The sequence below is a fragment of the Haplochromis burtoni genome, unplaced genomic scaffold, assembly GCF_018398535.1.
Source record: "Haplochromis burtoni strain Fernald_Lab_line unplaced genomic scaffold, NCSU_Asbu1 Contig_214, whole genome shotgun sequence".
Taxonomy (NCBI): Eukaryota; Metazoa; Chordata; class Actinopteri; order Cichliformes; family Cichlidae; genus Haplochromis; species Haplochromis burtoni.
Window position 1 is genome coordinate 1,057,943 of NW_024582575.1, and position 23,359 is coordinate 1,081,301.

At 40.0% G+C, this 23,359-nt stretch overlaps 2 protein-coding genes across 7 annotated transcripts in view; one reads left to right on the forward strand and one right to left on the reverse strand.

Annotated features, from left to right (window-relative positions):
- kif20ba (kinesin family member 20Ba) overlaps window positions 1–12,589 on the reverse strand; it is a 57,917-nt gene extending 45,328 nt beyond the window's left edge. For 3 of the 5 annotated variants that reach the window (XM_042226485.1, XM_042226486.1, XM_042226484.1), the window contains exons 1-11: window positions 12,444–12,589; window positions 10,404–10,509; window positions 6,608–6,697; window positions 6,219–6,341; window positions 5,885–6,023; window positions 4,878–5,062; window positions 3,451–3,502; window positions 3,081–3,281; window positions 2,847–2,958; window positions 927–998; window positions 357–503 (exon numbers count right to left, since the gene is read on the reverse strand). In XM_042226485.1, coding sequence (XP_042082419.1) covers window positions 357–503; window positions 927–998; window positions 2,847–2,958; window positions 3,081–3,281; window positions 3,451–3,502; window positions 4,878–5,062; window positions 5,885–6,023; window positions 6,219–6,341; window positions 6,608–6,697; window positions 10,404–10,509; window positions 12,444–12,505 — 1,289 coding nt within the window. In that variant the 5' untranslated portion in view covers window positions 12,506–12,589. Of the gene's footprint in view, window positions 1–356; window positions 504–926; window positions 999–2,846; window positions 2,959–3,080; window positions 3,282–3,450; window positions 3,503–4,877; window positions 5,063–5,884; window positions 6,024–6,218; window positions 6,342–6,607; window positions 6,698–10,403; window positions 10,510–11,093; window positions 11,240–11,756; window positions 11,843–12,443 lie in introns of those variants that run through there. The other 2 variants (XM_042226489.1, XM_042226488.1) reach the window with 2 other exon arrangements.
- A 5,935-nt stretch (window positions 12,590–18,524) lies between these two features.
- On the forward strand, window positions 18,525–21,887 carry LOC102313804. Of its 2 annotated transcripts, XM_042226478.1 has the most exons (4): window positions 18,525–18,615; window positions 19,922–20,077; window positions 20,237–20,430; window positions 20,553–21,886. In XM_042226478.1, the coding sequence occupies exons 2-4, from the start codon at window positions 19,991–19,993 to the stop codon at window positions 21,061–21,063; spliced, it is 792 nt and encodes a 263-aa protein (XP_042082412.1). In that variant the 5' UTR covers window positions 18,525–18,615; window positions 19,922–19,990; the 3' UTR covers window positions 21,064–21,886. The 2 variants fall into 2 exon arrangements, with proteins under 2 accessions (XP_042082412.1, XP_005937068.2); XM_005937006.3 differs by lacking the exon at window positions 18,525–18,615 and having other exon boundaries at window positions 18,817–20,077; window positions 20,553–21,887.
- Window positions 21,888–23,359: the final 1,472 nt, after the last annotated feature.

The following is a 23,359-nucleotide window of genomic DNA, read 5'->3' on the forward strand; positions in this document are numbered from 1 at the left end:
TGGCTTCACTTTCCTGAGATAAAAACAAAAGTCCACCTTTTACGTACAGCGTTCATGCACCATCTGCATTTAAACGTTAGTTTACTCTGCTCTCTGCTCCTCCCTTCACCCTCAGCAGCAGCTGCTCCTCTCTGAGCAAAGTTCTGATCGAGCTTTCTTCCTGTTCAGAGGGAGCGTTTCTTTCCCACTGTTACCAAGTGCTCCCTCGCATGATTGTCGGGGTTTCCCCTCTAATATTGTAGGGATATTTAGCCCGTGATATAAAGCGTGGTGATAGGTGTTGTGATTTATGATATGAATAAAACTCAATATCAACCAAAGACAGAGAGGGAACGAAGGATGGATAAGACTCTCACTTGGCCTGCTGATTGTGTCTCAGAGCATTGATGCATTTTCCCAGAATGAGCAGCGACGTGTTGATGTTTCCTGCTTCTTTCAGACGCTCCCCTTTGTTGTGAGTCTTCGCACAACGCTCAGAGCCAGCCAGGTCACACAGACACAACCTGAAGACACAAACAACACAGAGCATACTTTGTGCTGAATCTAGATAAAGCCAATAAGGTAGTCTATGCTAGCAGCCACAGCAGCATTTACACGTGTGCACAGTGGGCTTGTGTTGCTTTGGAATTTCTGCTGGGTTTCTGTCTTCCAGTTGATTCTTTCTATGCCAGCCTTTTGCAAAAAACAGTGACATATGTAGTAACCACAAATGCATTGGAGGAAATGACAGTACTGACACGCAGTTACATTTTTAGGAAAGTGCATATCAGCTTACGGCTTACCCTTCCCAGAAGGATTTGTTGTTACAACATACATATGATATAGATTTGACGAAGAAGCTTAAATCCCACCTCACACAGTTATTTTTAACTATCTGAGAACACATCCAACACTCGTTTATGTGCTCAAACACTGGTTTTACTCACTCGCTGACAGTTTGGACCCTCGGTGTCCCGACGTCCTCAATCCTCAAAATTCGAATGGAGAAAATGCTGTGGCTGCACGAAGAAGAATCACAGCACACATTTCAATGAAAAAAGAAAAAAAGCAGAACAATTTCTCGGTAACAGATCTGCCCTCTCGTGCAGTTCATGGGGTGACGGCCCAGAGCAGGCGTTGCCTCATATTAAATACATAATTGTAGTGAGGTCTGTAAAATCTCTTCTCTTTCTCACTAGTATATATTGCCTGATACTGACCACTATGACTGACTTTGTCATGTTTAATGATGTCAGAACCTGATCAATCTCGTGCTGTTTAAAAGTCTGAAGTAAAACAAAGGTGGAGTTCAGTGTGCAGAGTCTTAAACTGTGGAAATTCACTGCTGCAAACACGTATGACACCGAGAAACGTTCATTGCATGTTGCATGCAGGAAAACACTGTACAAACACAAGTTCACTGGACAAAACTGATCATTCCTCATTTTAACTTTGCATTCAGTTCTGTCACTTTTGAAAAACCTTGTTGGTCAAAGGGCTGAAATGATGTCAGACAGACAGAGAGACTAAAGTATTAGTGCTGCCTCCTTAAATAACTCAACTATTCACCACTGATGAAAGCTTTAGGCTACATCCACACGTGCACGGGTATTTTTGAAAACAAGATTTTTCCTTTAAAAAAAACAAAAAAACCTGTCCACACGTGCAGTTCTGAAAAAAAATATCTCCGTCCACATGTAAACGCTAAAAACGAAATGCTGGCCAATCAGAAGCCTAGAAGCCTGGGAGGGAAACAGTAAACAGGGTTTTGTACCCTCACAAAACCTTTTTCTGAACAGGCAGATAACTTAGTTACTTTTCAAGTGCCTTCATCATTTCAAATGTTAATAACTAAAGACAGTATTTTGGTTGGTGTAGACTCACATCTTAGAAATGAATAAAATGCTTGCAGCACACATAAATTTAATTTTAACAAATTAATTTATTCAAAACCGATGTTGGGATTTGGGTCGTGAGTGTGTCTGTGTTGAACGTAGAATCTGACACCTCTGCTTTTCTAATTGGAGGGACATGTAAGCGTGTAAAACTGCAGATGGTCAGATCAACAGCATCAGTATTTTGTCTCTGCCACTGTAGAGATTTATGTCATTTAAACAATAATGTGGTGTAAAGCGTGGCATCAAAAACGACGCACACCTTTAGGTTTAGGTGTGGACGGGGAAACGTCCACACCTAAACCCAAAGTCTGAGCACTGGGCTGCCAGGACTTTCTCCATATACAACACATTCATTCACATTCTTAGAGCACCTACTCCAAAGAGTCTCAGTGCGGTTGGTCCACACCTGAGTGGATCACTGCGTTCACACAAATGAACCAGAGTTCATTTCACACGTCCTCGGGTGTTTTTGAGAACGCAGCTTTTTCCATGCGTTTGGGCCTTTCGTCCACATATAAACGCCGTTTAAAATCACTGAAAACTGAGATTTTTTAAAACGTAGTTTCTGTGTTTACGTGTGGAAAACAGATTTATTCACCCGACGTCAAAGCTGTGCGCCATGTTATTGTTTACATGAGACGAATTTCTACAATGATGCCGTTTTCACACACAGTCACTGTGCCTGTATTTAGACAGGCTGCTTCTATGCGCCAGCTTTGTTTACGCTTCCCCTCCCAGGCTTCTACACTTCTGATTGGCCAACATTTCTACACGGTCAGGATTATTTGGTCACCTGCTGCTTTGGCGTGTTCTTGACAGTCTTTGACTTCGTGTACAAGCAGATGGAGATATATTTCCAAAACTGCACGTGTGACGGGATTTGTTGACATCCACTGTTTTTAAAAACACCCGTGTACGTGTGGACGCAGCCTCAGCCTGGGTCTAAATGCTGCAGCCTGTCGTCCTCACCTCCTGCTGGACAGGTGATTGAGTCGAGTGGAGGAGAAGCTCTGGTTCTTCTTTCCCAACTTCATCACCATGTACGCCTCTTCGGCACTGTTGACCTGAACCCAGCGCAGATCTAGATGGAAATACACAAACACAGCGTACGAGTCACTGAGAAGGCTCTCCTACATTCTTATAAGAAAACTTACGATAAAGCTGACATTTAGTTCTGCTTTTACTTATAATTTTAGATTTGACCTTTGACGAATGCGTTTCCCTTGACATCCTGCGAGAGGCGCAGTGCGGTTCTCCTCAGGGCCCCACCAGGCGCCACTTCCAGGAGGTCGTGAATGTTCTCGTTGTAAATTTCACAGAAAGAAACCCAAACAGAGAACTTGGTGTTAGCTTCCACCTCCAGTGAGATTTCATCCTCTGCATTGGTCCACAGCATGGAGGGGCCTGCAGCAGACACACACATTTACACACACACTGTACCATCCCCACTGCTTTGGAAAATACATTCGTGTCTTGGAGCTTGATCTGTAATGTTTGTCATAACTTCAACATTAATATTAACAGCAGAGACATGTTCAGCGTTGCATGCGCTACATTAAAATGTAAAACTTGCCTTCAATGACAGTCCTGTTGGTCGAGTTCAGACTGATGTTGCTCTTTGCACTCTAAAGCAAAAAAAAAAAAGAAGAGAGAAATATTATAAATACATAAAAACCATGTGTGGCTGATAAGCAAGAGCAGACAAAAACCTTTAGAGAAGAGTTCACCACATGATTGAGATTCACCAAAGACTCATCACAAGCTTTAAAATGGTTTACAGGATGCAACAGTAAAATAAAACCACTCCTGCATTTCTGAAAACCACTTTGTGGGTTCAGAGCAAATATTCAATCTTGCAGTGCTGTGCAATGCTTTCTTTGAGCCGTATATTAACACCCTGTTAGAGCCCTGCTGATATTTGCGTCTAATTGCAATCCCGCGTTCTTGTGCACCCGTTTCTTTTCTCCCTCTCTGCTCACGAGGATCTTTGAGTGTCCGTCTGCAGGGCTCATTGGTGTGCATGATGAATGGTTCTGCTAGCACCTGGCTCTTCCTCACATCCTACTGTTTAAAAGGTTCCTCCGGGGACTGACAGAAACAGCATCTCAGTCGTGTCCTCAGCCTCCCAAATGTTTGAAATTGGAGCTGTTCTCCGTTTCTTATGCAAAGATGTGACTTTCGTTAGGTCTAGTTTGGTTTGTACTGCACGTTTCTTTGTCATCGGAGGGGTGGAGGAGATTAGGTTTAGCGCATGTCCCTTGTTTGTTTGTTATTCTGGCCTCACTTCCCCCTAATGTGATGAAACTGCAGCAGACACTGCTCTATAGAAGGTTTTTAATGGTCCTCTGATGATCATCTGCTGTGTGAGGCGTAGCTGATACATTTCTATATTTGACTGCAAATATGTGTATGAAAATATTGCCGACAAGCTCCAAAAAAACAAAAACAAACAAACAAACAAACAAACAAAGGTAAAACACAGCTTCAATTCTTTAAAACACAACAGAACAACGTTCAAAACCTTCCAGAACAGACGATCACTGATTGGCCCCACAGGGTGGGTGTCGGGTGTTCCCACAGCAGAGTCTTTCTTCACTGTCAGGAAATACTTCCTACAACATGTTTATGACTCAGACACAGACACACACGACACACACACACACACACACACACAGCACACAGACACACACACACAACATTACTCAGACACAGACACACAGACACACACACACACACACACACCAGAACTTTGTGCCGCTCGAACATGCCGCATGTGAAGGACTCAAAATGTGGTTTTGAGTGTCAGGGTTACAGTTAGGTTGTGGTTAGGTTTAGTTCATTCTTGATGGTTAAGGTTAGAGAAAGTATTATGCTACTTAGGTGTCCCCACAAAGATATGAAAACACAGTGTGTGTGTCTGCTTACACACACACACACACACACACACATACATCACACACACACACACACACACACACACACACACACCACACACACTACCTCTTTTAGCTGTCTGAGGAGGCTTCGCTTGAACAATGCTTCCTCCGTCTGCTGCTCCACAGTGAGCCTTGTGAACTCTCGGCAGCGATGCGGCTTGATGCTCATTCCAGGGAAAACCTTTTCATTGATGCTGCTGAAGATGACATCGAGAGACCTGGGCAGGATGCCAGCGTCAGAATCCGGACCTTGAGTGACACAAGCATGATGATGGACTGTGACACATCGACAGGCAGTCGTGTTTTATTAACTTTCAAAGTCAGTCAGTTATTAACATAAAATAAAAGTCGTAAAAGTATGAAGTGTTAAATCGTGACGTGAGAATCACATCAAGGGATGAGAATCAAGAACTGGTTCCCAGTAGTTCAATTCCTTGGAACTGGCGATCTGCTTGCACTATGATTATCGATTCTCATCGCTAATCAAGGGAATGAATGTACAATTAATTTCTTACAGTCAAATCCATCATCATCAACCAGCCAGCACACACACGTTTGTTAGCCTTTACAATAAAAACTCAAAACACTGATTCTGATCTCACTTCTACAGGCTGCTCCACAAGCCCGAGTATGAAAGCCATACAGGCTGTTTAATGAGATCAAATACCTCCAAAGGAAAAGAAAAGAAATTATTTTTTAAAAGGAAAACTCAGCGACTCTGTCGAATAGTCCTGGCAGTCGTATATAAAAGTGAAGCTAGCCAAAGTTTGAATTGCGACTTGCTAAGTAAAGCTAGTAAGCTTTAACTCTTGCACATCAATTTTAGATGAGTTAAACGGCTCAACTGTTATTTCTTTTTTCTTTAAATGTCTTTCCATGTTAGAGTACAGAGTTCATCAAAACAGGTTCAAGACAGCAGCTGGACGAGATCCAGTGTTGAAGACAGTGGACTCACAATCATGAGTGTTTGTTGCTGTTACACTGATCCACCACAAGATGGCATCAGTCAGATGGTTTTCATACATGACATAAAAAGTGATGCACTTCAGGACATGAGGGACTGCCACATACCGAGGAATGTAAAGGTCTTCCCAGCATTTGTGACTCCATAAGTGAAAACCAGAGAGTTTCTGCCTTCGAGAACATCTTTCACCAAATCCTTCACCGTGCCTGCGAACAGCTCCCTCTGTGTTGTCTCAGGGCCATACACCTGTCCAAGGAAGGAAAAAGGCACAGCTGTACTGACGGTAAACTTATCGTCTCATATTTAAATATGAGGAATTCTCCAACATTCTGGCCTGAGACTGAGCAAAAAGGACAGGGTATGGATCATTTATAAGGAACATCAGAATCTTTCTGTGGGCGTCGATGATAAAAACACTTTGTGACACCAGGAAACACCAACCTGAGAGAACTGGAAGTGCTGTCCAGTCTGTGGAAAACCTTTGTCGGTGCTCAGTCTTGCTGAGAGGGACGAACTGGGAGGCTTGAGCAGAACTGTGTCAGGGAGCTCGATGGTAACACAGTCCTGTTAGTGAATGAATAAGTAGCAGGAGGAACACAGACGGGGGTTATTCTGGTTCAGTTTACATTCACTTAACATGATCTGCAGAAGCATCAGCAGAACCTCATCATTCTGACACTGTGGAAGAAGTTCTCCACCACATAACAAAGCCTGTTCTGTTTATTCGATGGCCTTTGAATTCGGTGTCTGCACTCTGAACACAAATTCAGTTCCAATCAATATCCAGCATATTAATTACTCTCACGTCCATGACTTCATTCTTTTTTTACCTGAGACTCTCCACTGTTTGTCTCTGCTGAGGTGAAAGGTCGGACTCGGAGGTAGACCTGAAGGTGTTCTTTCTCCTCGGTGCAGGAATCCTGCAGGAAACATCGGATTTCAGTGAAAAATCACAAAGTGAACGATGAGATTTTTGGTGTTACGTTCAGTTTGCACAACAGGCCATGGATGGATATGTAGGTGTTTATACATAAGGTTCCATTAACACTTCATTATTGGTTCATAATCAGTTTCCTCTGTGGGAAATTGGGGGCCTGCACATGTTTTTAACATCAGCAAAACAGTTTCATTACCTCCGAGTCTGAACCTGAGGCCTGCACCAACACCAAGGCTGAAAGGTTAACATGTTCATTTGTGCTGTAAAGTTTTCAACATGGGAGCCTACAGGGACTGGACCACTTCTGGAGCCTCTTAGAGGAACTGCAGTTTTTGGCTTAATTCTTCACATCGGGAGTTTGCTGCTTGCCAAATCCCAAAATGTATAACCAAGTACCCTAATATCTTAATAGTCAAATATATGCATCTTACCCAACTCAACACACTGAAGAAACAGAGTAAATGAAAGCTTGAATTTGACTTGGGTGCAAAAAAGCTCCACTGTTTCCAGTTTAATGTTTTAATCTTACCTAAAATGTAAAAACATTACAAAAATGTGGCAGCGTGGCAGGTTGAAGGTTCTAGGGGTCCCTGCCAGACTAAAACACCTAATCCCATTTCCACATGCACTGCAGTCCCAAACCTTCCCAGACACTGGTCAGAGGCACCGACACAAATGTCGCAGCAGAGCTGGACTGCACATTAAAATGTTTTTGCTTGTTTTAAACACACCAGCTCTCTTGTACAAAGCCAACGGGAAAACATCGCATTCCATGCATCAGCTCCACAATACATTATATTATAAACGTCATGCGTTTATATTCCTTGGTGCAATGAGACAAGCCCGGATGTCTGAGAGCCACGCGTCAGCCTCGGATGATGATTTTGTACCTAAGAAGGAGCTACTTCAAACACGCTGAAGAAGCTGGTGATGTGAGACCCAGATGTAAACAAATCACACTAGTTACACTTCATATGACAGGAAAAGTAAACAAGTGGGGTTACATATTCAGTAAACTGACACGTCAAATTTGGGAGTGTGTAAGGATAGAACGTTTACATCATTTACGTTTCCTACTGTCTGCAAACGTCAACAAATCACTGTTCAGTAAACTTTCTTGAAACATCCTGACATAATTTTGTTGCATATTAACACCACATTCTGCCTCCAGGTCTCCCAGCCTCCCCGCCAACAGTCGCTGAACAATCGTCTGTGGAACAGTGGACTATGTTACTTATAAAGTTTCAATCCATTCAATTTAGTGTCTTAATCTTAATATAATTTACTGTTACCATGTTATTCATTTAGTATTATAACTTCCACTTTTTTGTATCCTTAATTGAATTTTTTTTGTCTTTTATTGGTTCCATCTGCCACTCAGTGGTTTTTTCCTCCCTTTCACACTAAAAGTATGAAGCCATAAGAACCTGAACTCTTGGATCTGATTTAGAATCCATCCGATTATTTAACGATATTCAGCATTATTTCTTCCCCTTTCTGCACTGGCTGCTCTGTGGCCGACAGAAAAACACGTCATCTCTATTTCTATTATTTGTTTCATTTAAGAAGGGCCAGTGAACAATGTTTAACATGTACATGTGAGTGCATCATATAAAAGTGGCATGTTTTTTGCCCTTATTGTTCCTGGAAGGTACAGTCTTTATATAAAAATAAATAAATAAACAGAAACAGGAAAGATAGACTTAAAACAACATAAAAGAACAAGAAAGCACACAAAGTGGCATTTGCATGGCTAAACTAGAGAACAATGACAGCCTCAGACTGCACACATGAAGATAAGTAAACCACTAGGTAAATGCTGCAATGTTGTGATAAGCGCTGGCTTATATGGGGTCATGTGATCGTTGGGGTTTCTCCCTTTGCTCTTTACCTTAACCACATTAAGCATTTTGAGGCGACTTGCTGTGAATTTATGCGACATGAACTGAAATTAGGAAGCAGCAGAAAGGCAGAGCTGTGACAGTGCAAACAAGATTATTTACACATAAATAATACTAACCAGGCTGAAACGTGTTATTAGTGTTTGTGTCCAGTTATATCAGTCTGTTCACATGTAATGCAAGTTGTTTGGCTGTCAGATAAAAACCATTTATCTCAAATACGCTGCCAATCAAATGATGCATATAATGTCATTAAATGCAACACTGGGACATCATTTCTTGCTTTCTAAGAAACAGTGACAGCAGCGCTGCCATTTTTACCAATATTTTAGACACTTTTCTGGTATCTGTACAAATACCTCTGAAAGAGGAGAGAGCGGATGTCTCCCATCAGTCTGCAGCAAAGTTTAAAAGGAATTCAGCCAAATTTAAAGATGGCTCAACTAAACTAAACTAGTTCGTCTGCATTCTGACAGCTTTGGTTTTAACGTTGTCTTTCTTCGGGCACATGTGGAACCAAGAGCCGGGGGATGGGACCAGTGAAAGGATGCTTGTTGATCAGGTGGTTTGATAAAAGACTCTTGATGGCTTTTTAATTGCAATCACAGTAAAAAAGCGCTGCTCTCGTCCACTTTAGAAAACTTTATTCTCAAACTCCACCCGGCTTCAGCTACTCAACATCTCCGTCACTCCCTGCGGGTCTCTAAGAACCAAGACTGTGGCTTCAACATAATCTACAGCAGTAACTTTCACTGCTGTTGTGAAATCAAAAATGGAGACAGCTGGGACTAAATCTGCGAATACTTTTTTTTTTTTTTTTAAGTGCTAGAGTCATCTATTTATAGCTGAAAAACTAATTGATGTATTTGCCCTGTTGAGTCCTTCACCACCAGCATTGTCCTCCTGCTGAACTTTCCACACCTCTGAGCAGACGTTCCTTCAGTTACCTCGTACGCTTCGGTTACTGTGAAAACAATCCACCACTTTGCTTCACAGGCAAACTTTAGCTGGCCATTCAAATCCCCTGACATACTTACTTGTTTTGGTTATTAGTCCCATTTAACACTGCTTCTGAATAACAGTGTTCCCTGTGTTAACAAATAACACACTGAATGACTGGTGAACTGTTTTAGTCTAAATTTGGACACCAACATTAAATTATTATTTATTTGACAGCAAATATATATCAGCTCCTTTATTACTAAAAATAACAAGTCAGTATCAGTCCAGGAAAAGTTACATCAATGAAATCCTAGTTTTGTTTGTAACATATTTAATAAATTATCTATTTTCAGTCAGTTATATTCAGTCACTTTAATTTTAAAACCGTGTATATGATGTATATTCTGTGTATTTATTATCTCACTCTTATTGCCTGTTTATGCCCCGTCTTTATCTTCAACATCATGCTGCTCTGTTGTATCTTAATTGAACCTTGGGGATAGTCTTTCTGACTGTGATTGTGATTTATATTTTTTTATGTACAAGGTTTTGACTGCATGGAGACATTTGGGGTGCAGTTATTGAAGAATTGTGGATAGAAATGTTTAGAAAATGGCCCAAAATAGGCTGAATCTGTACACATTTCTGTTTAATAGAGTGTGTGCTTGGACCGATTCTTAGGCACGAAACCCCCAGGTGTACAGCCAAGTGTGCGCATGCTGCTGTAAACACTTCATAATGTTTTAAACATAGTAGGTACCCGGTATCACTTTATTTCTGTCACACAGTCACCCGTATGGTCAACACAAGCGTTTATGTCCGCACTGTATAAAAGACCTGGTTTACCTGTGAGTCTGGTAAGGTGCCAACTTCTGATAAGTGCGCCCCTTTCAAAACGTCAGCTGCTACCTGTTGCTGCTTATCAGCCTTGTCAGGGCATGATTCCATCATCCTGCAACAACAACAATAAAATGAGAAAGCAACTGTAGATTTAAAAATTAACTGTCAAAACAGCCCACAGGGCTAAATGATCACACATACACATCTCGCTGTACAAAAACATGACATTTATCAATTTAGTATGGTCATCAAGTTGGTGCAAATCCCGCCCTTCAAAAAGCAGGCGTTTCGGAGGGTCGCTGTGAATTCGGCAAACAAATAAATAAACAAAAGAAGTGAGTCAGCTTCGTTAGCCAGCGACTGATTAGCTCATTGCTACGATTTAACTGCTAAGTTAGCCAGCTAACAACAATGGTTAGCACTGCAGGGGAAAACACCGTAACAATAGATTTGTGAGCGTTTTTGCCAAGTCACAGCCAAACGTCATCACTGTATCATCGACGTCTATTCCAGACACTCGTGCACTTTTCATTGATGTATCACAAATTTCTGATTAGTGCCACTCTTCACTTGACAAGGAGCCGCACCTGTCAGTTAACAATCACAACACTTTTTAACACTTGTCCGGTATCTTTTCCGAAACAGGAGTCGGACAGTAACCGTTACATTGGGATACTACTCGACAAACATACTCACGTTGCTGTTATATCTGGAACATCGGGCGCTAAAACAGAAGAATATTCTTTTCTATGCTAACCAACGTAGAGCTAAACAAAATAACAGGACGGCGCTCTGAGTTTGAAACGAACCAATCGGCTTCGACAAGAAACTGCACATGCGTGCTTTGTGTTGCGTTCACATGTAAGGCGTACAGGCGGATATTAGAACTCGTAAATAAACCAGCGGAGATCTCTACAAAGCGTCTGTTATCAGGCTGTTATCAACCAGTTATCACATGAGTGGTTATAATACAAAGTAAACAATTAAATTGTTAAATTAGCTTATCTAAACAAAACATTTAATTTAGTTTAGAGTCATTAAAACCAAAATACATCAAAATCTCGCTAGTTCAGGATTAAATGACGTGATGAAGAGTTAATTTTTGGTAGATGGTAAAATGAGAGGACAACAGTGAATTTAACCATCTGTTGTGCTTGGGCTTAGTGAAATACGGGATTCACGATGTTCGTAATCTGTAAACAAAAACTCTATGTCACAAAAGGGACCTAGTTTTAAGAGACCTGTTAGTGGTCATAATGTTAGGCCTGATCAGTCTAAGTTTCACGTGATTGTGTACCCCAACAGGAAATGAACTTCTTTGTAATGCTGAAAATCCAGAGTTGCTGGAAGTTTACTTACTAATCCTCAATTCTTGAGTCACTGTAAAAGGCCTACAGCTAAATTTAATGTGGGCTACTTAAGCACCTTAGCCAAAACAAAATGCGTAGAAGAGCTCTCATCACACGATGTACAGTATTGTTCTAAACGTATTCACTCACACATTCAAATCATTGCATTCAGGTGTTCCAATTACCTCCATGGCCGCAGGTGTGCAAAATCAAACACCTCTGCCTGCAGACCGCTTCTACAATCATCTGTGAAAGAATAGGTCGCTCTGAGGTGCTCAATGAATTCCAGCATGGTACCATGATAGGATGCCACCTGCAACAAGTCCAGCCACGAAACTTCTTCACGACTAAATGCTTGGTGGCATGCAGGCTCAGGTTTTCAGATCGGCTCAGCTTACTTCATATCACGGAGCGAGTACTAAAAAAAGTACCTGGTACCTAATAGTACTAGCTAATGGAAACCAAAAAACCGAGTCGCGCTGAGTGGGCACTAGTGGAAAAGGATTATTAGTGGTGTTATAACAAAGTGGAAGCGATTGGGAACGACAACAGCTTAGTCATGAAGTGGTACGCCAAATAAAATCATAGACTGAGGTGCATATATGCAGCTTTCTGCTATATTCCTATATTCATCACTGTAACAATTGGAAGAATTTCACCTGATTATGCCATTTATTTTCCTTTCCATCAGCTCTACCTGAGTTTGTTTCTGTTTGGTCCTTTCATGAATTTTCTTTTTCTCACGTGGAAAGGCTCCATTCACAAGCTGCTGTCATCTCTGTGCTGCGGAGAACACTGCAGCAGAAAGAGCTTCAGATAACATGCTGGTTGTTGATGTGATGACTTATGTAACACAGACAAAAGGGGGAAAACAAATTACAAGCACACTGTTAGAAACACAGAGAAATCCAGCAAATCAACCCTCACAAATATTAACTGTATTAAAAAAATGTGCTTCTGGAAGAATGGCCATAAATTTCCATAAACACTCCTAAACCTTGTAGAAAGCCTTCCAAGAAGAGTTGAATTATCTTTTTAAAACAGCTGCAATGTTTTTACTATTTTGTTTCTTGACTGTATATTTTAAATCGTCTCCTCTGTTCACCAAAGTAAACGTGACTTTTCCCAACTTTTGCTGCCATTAATGTCAATTCTAGAATTGCAACCAGACAGCTAAGATTATCCACATCTGGAAGTGAAATATCAGGCAGTACTTTAAGCATACAGACATTTTACAGTAAGTGCTAAATGAATGCAGACTTTTAAAGTCAACTTTAAAACATTGTATATAAGACTATAATACGTTATATAAGACAAAACATTTTAATGTTTCTTACACCTAATGAGACAGAATGTAGGAACAAAATGACTCCATAGATGTTCATCAGGGAAAGACAAAGACTTTAGATGGTCTTTAAACACTTCAGACTATGTGCACTGTGTGCTTAATGTTCCATATGATCTTCCAGGACAATAACGTGACATGCTCCAGAGGCGCCTATTTAAGGACTGACAAACCTCAATGAAAATACATTAATGAAAAAGAGCCCTCATATGTTATCTTATACTGAAAATTGGATATGCTTTTTAAAAATAAAATATGTATGTAGGATATTTTCATCACATACACCGTAAATGCAGAACAAGTCATTCTCTTAGAATTACGATGGTTTTACAACAGCGGTCTCCAACCTTTTTTGCGCTACGGACCGGTTTATGCCCGACAATATTTTCACGGACCGGCCTTTAAGGTGTCGCGGATAAATACAACAAAATAAAACTAGTACCGGTACAGAAAAAAAGAAGATTTATTCATAACACACGTGAAAAGACCCAGGAAAACCGAGTTAACGATAAAAACGATAACAAAATAACGCTGAAAACCGATAAAAACCCTGAAAACCAGACATTTCACACCTGAGCCTCAACTCTCGCGGCCCGGTACCAAACGACTCACGGGACCGCTGCTTTACAACACTGGGGGCACACAGTTACACCTTTTGCTTTGCAGAAAGACACAAACACTTTCAGACAGGAGGACAATGTGTACTTTCACATGTATGGCATCATCATCATCAAACATTTCTGCACAATCCGAGTTTCAACTGTGTGTCCACGCTGGACAAACACAAACTTTTATTAACAAGATGAACACTGTCACAGTGATGTGTGGTTACTTTTGCTCCTACGGGAGATGGTTTTTCAATTCCTCATCGCCTCCATTTTGTATTTATATAATCATGTTTATGTTTTGTTCAGAGGGAGAATGTAATCTGTTCTGTCTGTCTGTTTATTAGCTGTCCATAGTTATGAGGATATATTTCAAAGTTTTGAGTCATAGTAGATATTAATAACAGCTCAAGTTAAAAAAAAAAGAAGCTCAAGCTTGGCTCAAGCTCACACCAAATATGACGCCACCCCCAAACTTAATATTACCAACAACTTTTCATGGATCGTAACAACTGATTGGCCTTGGAGTACATGAGTGGTTCGCACTAAGCATTTGACTTTGACGTTAGTTAATGTCATGTGAGGCTGTGGTAGGCAGCAGGCGGACCCAAATGCAGGACTCACACACAAAAAAGTGAACTCAAAATGCAAGCACAAAAAATGAACCAAAATCCTTTAATTGAAAACTAGCAAAAGATTACTGAGAAACTAAAACTAAAAACTCAAGGAAACCAGGGACAGGGAACACGGAGAGCCTTTCACACACGATGTGACACAGAGCAAGGAAACCACAGTGCTAAAATACACGGAGGGATAACGAGAGAATGAGACACAGGAGGAGAGTACACCTGGGAGTAAGCAAGCGCAACAAGACCCGGGGAAGCAAAAGACACACTGACATGAGACACAGACTTGCAAAGTAAAACAGGAAACATAACACATAGTCGCGGACTTGACAAGGGAATATGGCTGACAGGGGAGACAGAGCAACCATGGAACACAGAGACAGAAACCAGAATACTACGAACGCTAACATTGAAACCAAAAGACTAGCAATGATAAATACTGACAAAAATAATGCAAAATGCAAAACTCAAAACACTAGGTCACTGACCCAGGACCCTCACAGTTAAAATGTATGTATTAACCAGTAATATGTACTCACCACAGTTATCATATGTGTACAGATATACACATATGATAACTGTGTCAGTTGTCAGGTATGTTGACTTTCTTTCCAGTCCTTGGATTCAAATGTAAAACGGTGAATGGCCTGTACTTAGTATAGTAGTGATGGGATTTCCGGCTCTTTTTAGAGAACTGGCTCTTTCAGCTCGGATCACTAAAAAGAGCCGGCTCTTTCGGCTCCGAACTGGCTCTTCAGGTTGTTTTGTTGCTTTCATTAATTTATTATAAACAATAATATAAAATTATGCACAAAAGGAATTACTAATGTAAAAAAAAAAGTGGTTTTATTTCTATATGTTTATATATAAATATATGCGGTGGCCCCTAGAGACAAAACACGTACAAACTCCAAAACACATTTCTAGCATGAACTGAACTTCCTAAACAGAGCTACTAGATCACTTAAATTACACAACTGAAAGCATATGTGTATTGTTTGTGTATTTATACACAAGCACTCATATATATTCAAATAATAAAACTTCGTTTACCTATTACTACCACACACCAAATCGGTCGTTGGTACTTGCTGGCTTGTGTAGCCTCTATGAACAAAAGCTCAACACTGCGCCCAGCATCCTGGAGCACTTCTGTTGTGTTTTGTACGTGTTTTGGAGTTTGTATGTGTCTAGGGGCCACCGTAAATATACTTTTATTTATTCACTCCACATAAAATGTAATAGATAAACCATATAATACAAAAACCAACTAGTCACATTTCAACTTTGAACTATTTAAATTTTCAGATTTTCCTTTTAAACAAATTTAAAATGAAACAACACAAAACACTGCAAACCACAACACAATTAAATATAAATTAAAATATGAAAACAAAAAGAAGATGCACATTCTCTGTCATATGGACCTGCATGAATAAACTTTCTGAATCCTTTATCATTTGCAACTGAAAATAGTTGTGGATGATCATATACCTTTCTAATGTGACGTTGTTGTCCCTGCTCTCTTTCTCTCTCTCTCCCTCCCGCTCTGTTCCTGTGCTACTGCGAGTGTAACTTTGATTTTTTTGTCAAAATTGACATTGAGCAAAATCAGTAGAGATATTACGAAATAAGCACAACATTTTGAAAGCAGCTGACATCCGAAAGCCCTACAAACACATCCATAAAAGCCTGTCAGGCCCTTTGTGATAACAAATGTTGCCAAATTAATAAATACCAAAACTAAAGATATTTCCTTTTTTATTGTGTTTCATTTAATCTTCCAATTACAGTTTCAGGTCCCCCTCCCCCCCAGGTCTTATTCGCACGCTACACCAACTTCCTGCCCCTCACCTCCCCACATTGAAGCAGCTGCAGAGACGTTCTGCAAAAAGCAAAGGAAGTGAAAGTAGGTTTCTGTATGATCCAGATCACGGTAAACTGTTAAATAAACTATAATTTCAAATATCTGTAATTATTTTTGGGGTTTCTGCAAGGTGTTTCAGTGATTTTACAAATTCAGTAGTCAGGCAGTGTTTTGCACCATCAGAGTTAATCATTATAGTCAAGTCACTGTTTTGTGTTGTGCTGGAAGACAAACGTCTGCTCAGCCTGCAGGACCACCTGAAGTTAAAGTTGAATTTATCAGAGATTTGGCATCTTCAATGCCAACTATTAAACCCGAGTCTTTGATCCCCATGATAGAACAGAGAAAACCCGACTCAGGAGTGGTCAAAACATTTATAATTCTTTATTCAATCCAGGACTCTAGACTAACTTTTTGCCATGGGCGCACAAAAGTTAGGCGCACTCAAATTTTTCAACCGCATCTCTTAACACCGCAGTTTTACATGTGCACTTTCTTTGGGGGGGGAAGTCCATACAGACAATATTAATTTCTAAATTATTAACTAACAAACTTGTGCTTAAAGTGCTTTGTCAATATTGTAGAAAATGTTAAACTTAATCATCATCTCGGCCTCCTCTGACGACCTGTTTGCTGCTGTCTGTTGCTGAAAGGCAGTGGGGAGAGGGGACACTTGGGCAGTGCATTTATTGCAGCATATAATGTGTTTCCTGGATACACTGTGCTTTTTCAGCATTCAAAGATTGATGGCACCGTGTCAGAGCACTGGCTATGAATTTCAGACGGATCAGGCCTTAACTTAACAAAAAAAGTTAAATAGTTAATTAATAGTTTTTTTCATCTTTTCTTATTATCTCATCTACACCAGACTCTTCAACCTCTCACTGGATCAGGCCGCCATCCCATCCTGTCTAAAATCAGCCACAATCTTCCCAGTGCAGAAGAAGTCTCCCGTCACCAGCCTGAACGATTACCGCCCCGTGGCCCTCACGCCGTTAATGCTTTACCATCCCAGTCTACTGTGTATGTGCTGATCAAGAGTGAACATTTCACATTTTGATTAGACACTGATTTAAACATTGAACCTATAATTTATTCTGGCTTTTACATCTAATGTTCAACAGCATAAATTATATAAATATGTGAGGTTTTTATTCAAACACTAATCCAACTTCCTGTCTGTCATTTACATCCTCACACTGAAACATGGATAAGTTCAAAGAGCAAATGAAATGAATCTAGGTCTGATAGGTTTGTAGCTTGAACCCATCCGCTGGAACGTTGAAGGCAATATAATTACACTGCAAAGCAAGACACAAGTAGGCAAAGTTCTTCATGTTTCTCGTGCACGGGAGAGAACCGGACAGGCGCCGTTCCTTCGCTTGACCCCAGTTGCTCTCGTCCGTTCTCCCGTACCACTGTCCTTTTATTGAGGTTACATGAATATGCATAGGTTCATTAACATATGACGTCTACATACAAACAAAGAGTACCTTGCCTGTGTGTGTGTTGGCGTATGTGGTGGATGTGTGTGTGTGTATGTGTGTGTGTGTGTGTGTGTGGGTACTGCTGATCAAAGGGTCATAAAAGCACACAAGCAAACATCCTTGGTCAGGAAGAGGGTAAACCCCCCCTCATCCTAGATAACACAGTAAGGAAGTCCAGCAGTTCATTTATACACAAAAAGCACTTAGACTAGAACAGACGTAACTACGTTAATCCTACCATAAAACAATAAGAGAAGGTATGACCTCTCTCGTGCTCCCAGGATGTGGGTGTGCATTCTAGTGTGGAATACACACCAAGCCTTTGCAGCCTGTTAAAGATCACACACAATTAATTATATGCCTCTAAGTATACATGGTTGAATATTTGTAAGCATAAATGACAATCAACAATACAAACTCTAACAAGGTCTGTATATAATCATGAATTCATGCTGAACTATTGAATAAACGATATTTTTAAATGTATACATTCATGTCCACCTGTTGGCAGCTATAAATCATTTAATTATTAAAAAAAAACTTCATGGTAAGTTAGTTGTTTGAGTGAGTCCTCATATTCATGTCTTGTTTCCCATTTTGCTGGAAGAAAGGGAGCCTGCTCAGGGGGTGGGTGCAAGTGTTGTTTATTTGACATATTAAGTGGAATTATTATATTTAAAATTAGAATTAAGTAAAACTTCAAACTAGGCACTGGGTAACAGATTATAGAGAGATAGAGAGAGATTATATTTGAGAGTGTGTGTGTGTGTGTGTGTGTATGTGTGCGTGTGTGCGCGTAGGGGTGTCAATGGGGTGGAGCATATGATACACCCCAGGCAGTTTCCTTGTTCAGATTCACTCGGAAAATTAAGTCTGTGAATCGAATCTTCATAGCCTTCATTTTACCAACTAGCTGAGCTGAAAGTGGCCCTGAAGCAAGTAAGTAGATACAAACCTTATATTCTGTTTTTATAATGTTATCACAAAGCGCTTTTTATATAGTGGTAACTATATTTGTCTATATTCAGTTACCAGTCGAATAGATAAGATAAGATAAGATAAACTTTATTAGTCCCACACGTGGGAAAGGAAAGGAAGTGGACAGTGCAAAAGTTATATAGCAAAATTAGAATACAATAAGAATAAAATTGTCACGGTTCTGGGTCCGTTGGACCCAGTATTTTGAGGTTATTGTGTTTTGATTTAAGTTTGCATCAGGGATTGTGTTCTTGTTCTCTTGTCGGGTTATGGTAATGTTTATGGTGATGATTATGATTTCTATTATTAGAGTTCCATGTTTCTGTTTATCTGGGTTTAAGATGCAGGTTTAGTTTCATATGTTATTTCCTGTCTGTCTCTCGGTGTCGAGCCTGCGTGTGATGTTTTATTGTGAAGGTCTGTGTCATATGTGAGTGTGCTCAGTTTACGTTTCCCCTGTTCCGTCAGCTCAGATTCCTCCCAGCTGTGTTGCCCTCCTGTGTCTCATCCCCTGATTACTGGTGTGTGTATTTAAGCCCTGTGTGTTCTCCTGCCTGTTGCCGGTTCGTCTGCATAACTCCGTGTCAGTCTGTTACCCTGTTCCTTAGTTTGCGTCTCTGCTCTCCGTTTTGTGGACTTCAGGTTTGCTCTTTAGTTTCTCCCAGTTTAGGTTTATCATTACTCATGCTTCATTTCCTGTTTTTTCCACTGCCACCGTGTTAATAAACTTCACTCATATCGTCAGTTTGCTGCATTTTGGGTCCTCCTTTTCCTCCACTCCACACGGCTCACTCCGCCAGCCGTGACAAAAATACTATATAAAGTAGAATAAATAGAATAAAATATACAATAGGATAAAAATTTATACTTACAAGTTTATACTTTTTAGCACCTAATGGATAAAATGTTCATGTTACATTATTAAGTATTACAGTTACATTACAGAAAAAAATACTTGGATAATATATGTTTTGTTTGTGAATGTACTACTGAAGTATTTTTGGACAGTGAATTTAAATAGGTGTAAAATTGAGGTTTGGCGTTGCGTGAGCCAGTAAATTTCTTCTTTAAGGCCTGCCTTTCCATTCAGTTTAATTTGAGTAAACAAGTTTTGAAGGACCATTACATTTTTATCACTTATTTTTGTTTTTATCAGTCAAGCATATAGACTTTCCATCTTTTCCAATGCTTCTGTCCAGAATTTAATGGCTACAAAAGAACATTTTTAACCTTCCAACTTTTCACAGCATGCGATTCCATTCAACAGGTTATTTTCTGAAGAAAAGGACGGATATTTCTTTTACAGCAACTCCACCACACACAAAGTTAGATAAAGATGGAGAGTTTCGATGTGGTGATGTGGATGGACATTACTGTCTGCCTTTTTTTGACTATATTGCTCATCCTTTGGCTTTGTTTTGTGGTATGTAAGACATTATTGGGATTGCTTTCTTTCTGTGCCTCACTCTATGTTTCATTGCGTTAATGTGACTTAATAATTAATTATTAACTTATTAATTAATCAATTAAATTATTAACTAATTAACTTATAAACTAATTAATAATTTAATTTTCCCTACAGGTACGAAGGCAGCAGGTTCTGGTCACCTACTACACAAATCTCTTATTCTCCAATCTAATCCAGTTCAGTGTAATGATCTTCTGGAAGTCAAACAAAGACCATGAATATTACACCACTGAAATTATTTTTATCGGTATTTACCTCTTTGGTTTGATGGCTAATCTTGAGTTCAAGATGTGCATTGCTGCTGAAAGGTATCTGTCTGTCTCTTTGTGCATTTACATGTCTCTGAGCATTACATTATACTCTAAAGAGTCCTTAAACAGAGAAATGTTCACTGTGATATGAATGCATGTCTGTCTGTTTTGTGTTTCAGGTGTTTCCTCATCACCTGCCCACAGATGAACTGTATCAGACAAACTAAAGGTTCTTTGCTGGTCTCTGTTCTGGTCTGGATCCTTTGTGTTATCACTGCACCTCTTTGCATAGTTTTGAACCAGCAATTTCTCATCACTATTTTGGTCTTCAACCTCTCACCTATGTTTATCCTCAGTTTTGCTTGGACCCTCAGAGCTCTTCCTTCTGCCACCTCAGTGCCCACAGACGAAAAACGAAGAGTTTTAGGAACTTTAGTTGTGTTGCTGCTTAACCACTTTCTCATGATCTTTCCCATGGCCGTTTGTTATACTTCAACATTTAGATATCGCATGGGCTTTCCTGATGGTGCATTCATCTTATTTCTGCTCAGTCCTTTTATGGACTTGGTTCTGTTTGTTTTCATGCGTAAAGGGCCCATTGATAGATTGCTGGCAGGTCTGTGTTTCTGCGGTATGGACAACATTGCAGGAGATCTCAGTGTGACACCAACAGTGACAACACCAGTGTGATAATCTGACTGACATAAAAGGAGAGAAACGTGCAGGAAACAGTGGGAGAGATTAGAAATGATGAAGAAACAAACAAAAACCATCCTTTAATAATCCATGAAATGAAATTCAGGTCTAGGTTTTAGTGGCGGTGCTCTCAGTAGAAGCTCTGCTCTTGTTAATAGTGTTTGATACTTCATATCCACATTGATTTTTATCTGCAAATAATATGGTATTTTTATATTCAATATGCATTATGTGATGTCCCTTTGTAAATTTGGCCCTTTTTTATTAAACAATTCCTTGCCTTAAAGGTCACATGTTTATTTTCTGGACAGTTTCCGTTTTCCTTTATGATATTTGTATGATTTGGTTGTGGATGCATAATGCTTATATCACAAAAACTTTTAAAATGTTATGTTTTATATTCATTGTAAACTTAACCTGGAGGTTAAGAAAAGTCAGTTTTTCATTTAGCCTATTGTTTGCTGGGTTCTTTTAAAATCATTTCCAGTCCTGTCCTCTTAACCTCAGAGGCCAGTGTTTTATCGAGCTCTGTTTTAGCCTTGCAGCTATACAAATAAAGTGTATTAGGCCTTTCTTAAGCCTTTCTTAAGGTGTTTGTGGCTGGGACAATTTCTCTGGAAATGTGAGACAAGGCTGAGCAGCAGAAGACACCTTATAGTGTCTTCCTAAAAATGTGAAATTAGAATACTACCCACAACAAGGAGTATATACCAGTGGTCCCCAACCATTTTTGCACCACGGACCGGTTTATGTCCAACAGTATTATCACGGACCGCCCTATAAGGTTAAAATACAACAAATACAACAAAATAAAACCAGTACCGATACCAAAAAAAGAAGATTATTCATAACACATGGGAAAACACCCAGGGAAGCGGAGTTAATGATAAAAACGATTAAAAGATAACAATTAAAACTGATAAAAACCATTGATTTCACACCCGAGCCTTAACTCTTGCGGCCCGGTACCAAACAGCTCATGGACCGTTAACGATCCATGGCCCGGGGGTTGGGGACCGCTGGTCTATACTACTAGGTGCATTTTATATATTTAAGGGTTTCCTATTTAATATTCAGTTTTTTTGTTTCTTTTGAAACCCTCAGTCTATTTCAAAGAGGAGAGTACGTGCTCTTACAGTTTTCCCAGGCTTGCTCATATGGGGGTTATATGATTGTTGTCGTTTTCTCTGTTTTCTTGCATTGTTGTAGGGTCTTTACCTTAATCAGCTAAATTTCTCTTACACATCATATTTATGTTAAAGTGTACAAAATGTGATAATATGTTAGATCTTCTCTAGAACTATGATACTGATGAGAGTTCACATTTGATGTTATTCACTAATTCAGGCATCAACTGCAGTCAGATACCAGGAAGAGCAATTGTGGCTTGTGTTCACATTTGTTGTGGTAAAGCTTACAACTTAACCTAATAATAACACAAACTAATTTTTTGATAATATAAAAACAAAATGGAGACAAAGAAGAATTGTTCACCCGTTTCCTGTATGAAATGAGATGAGAAATGAGCAACAGCAACATCACAGGGAAACATTTGTGGATGAAATATGAGTCACCGTGGTTACTGTGACACCTTTCAGCTTGTGGGTAAAAGCTCACTTTTATAATAATAATGGATTGGATTTATATAGCGCTTTTCAAGGCACCCACAGCGCTTTATAATGCCACTATTCATTCACTCTCACACACTGGTGGAGGCAAGCTACAGTTGTAGCTACAGCTGCCCTGGGGCAGACTGACAGAAGCAAGGCTGCCATATCGCGCCATCGGCCCCTCTGGCCAACACCAGTAGGCAGTAGGGTAAAGTGTCTTGCCCAAGGACACAACGACAGGACAGAGAGCCCGGGGATCGAACCGGTGACCTTCCGGTTACAGATACGCTTCCCAACCCCCTGAGCCACGGTCGCCACTTTTGTCAAGCAACATACAAAAGCATAATGAATAATAATAATGGGCTCTCTGTCCTAGTCGTTGTGTCCTTGGGCAAGACACTTTACCCTACCGCCTACTGGTGTTGGCCAGAGGGGCCGATGGTGCGATATGGCAGCCTCGCTTCTGTCAGTCTGCCCCAGGGCAGCTGTGGCTACAACTGTAGCTGCCTCCACCAGTGTGTGAATGAGAGAGTGAATGAATAGTGGCATTGTAAAAAGTGCTTTTGGTTCCTTGAAAAGCGCTATATAAATCCAATCCATTATTAAGGTCACAGTTCGAGTCTGTGAGGTAGTGTTTGTAATTTTGGTTTAAGCTATATTCTTTATAACTTGTATTTAAA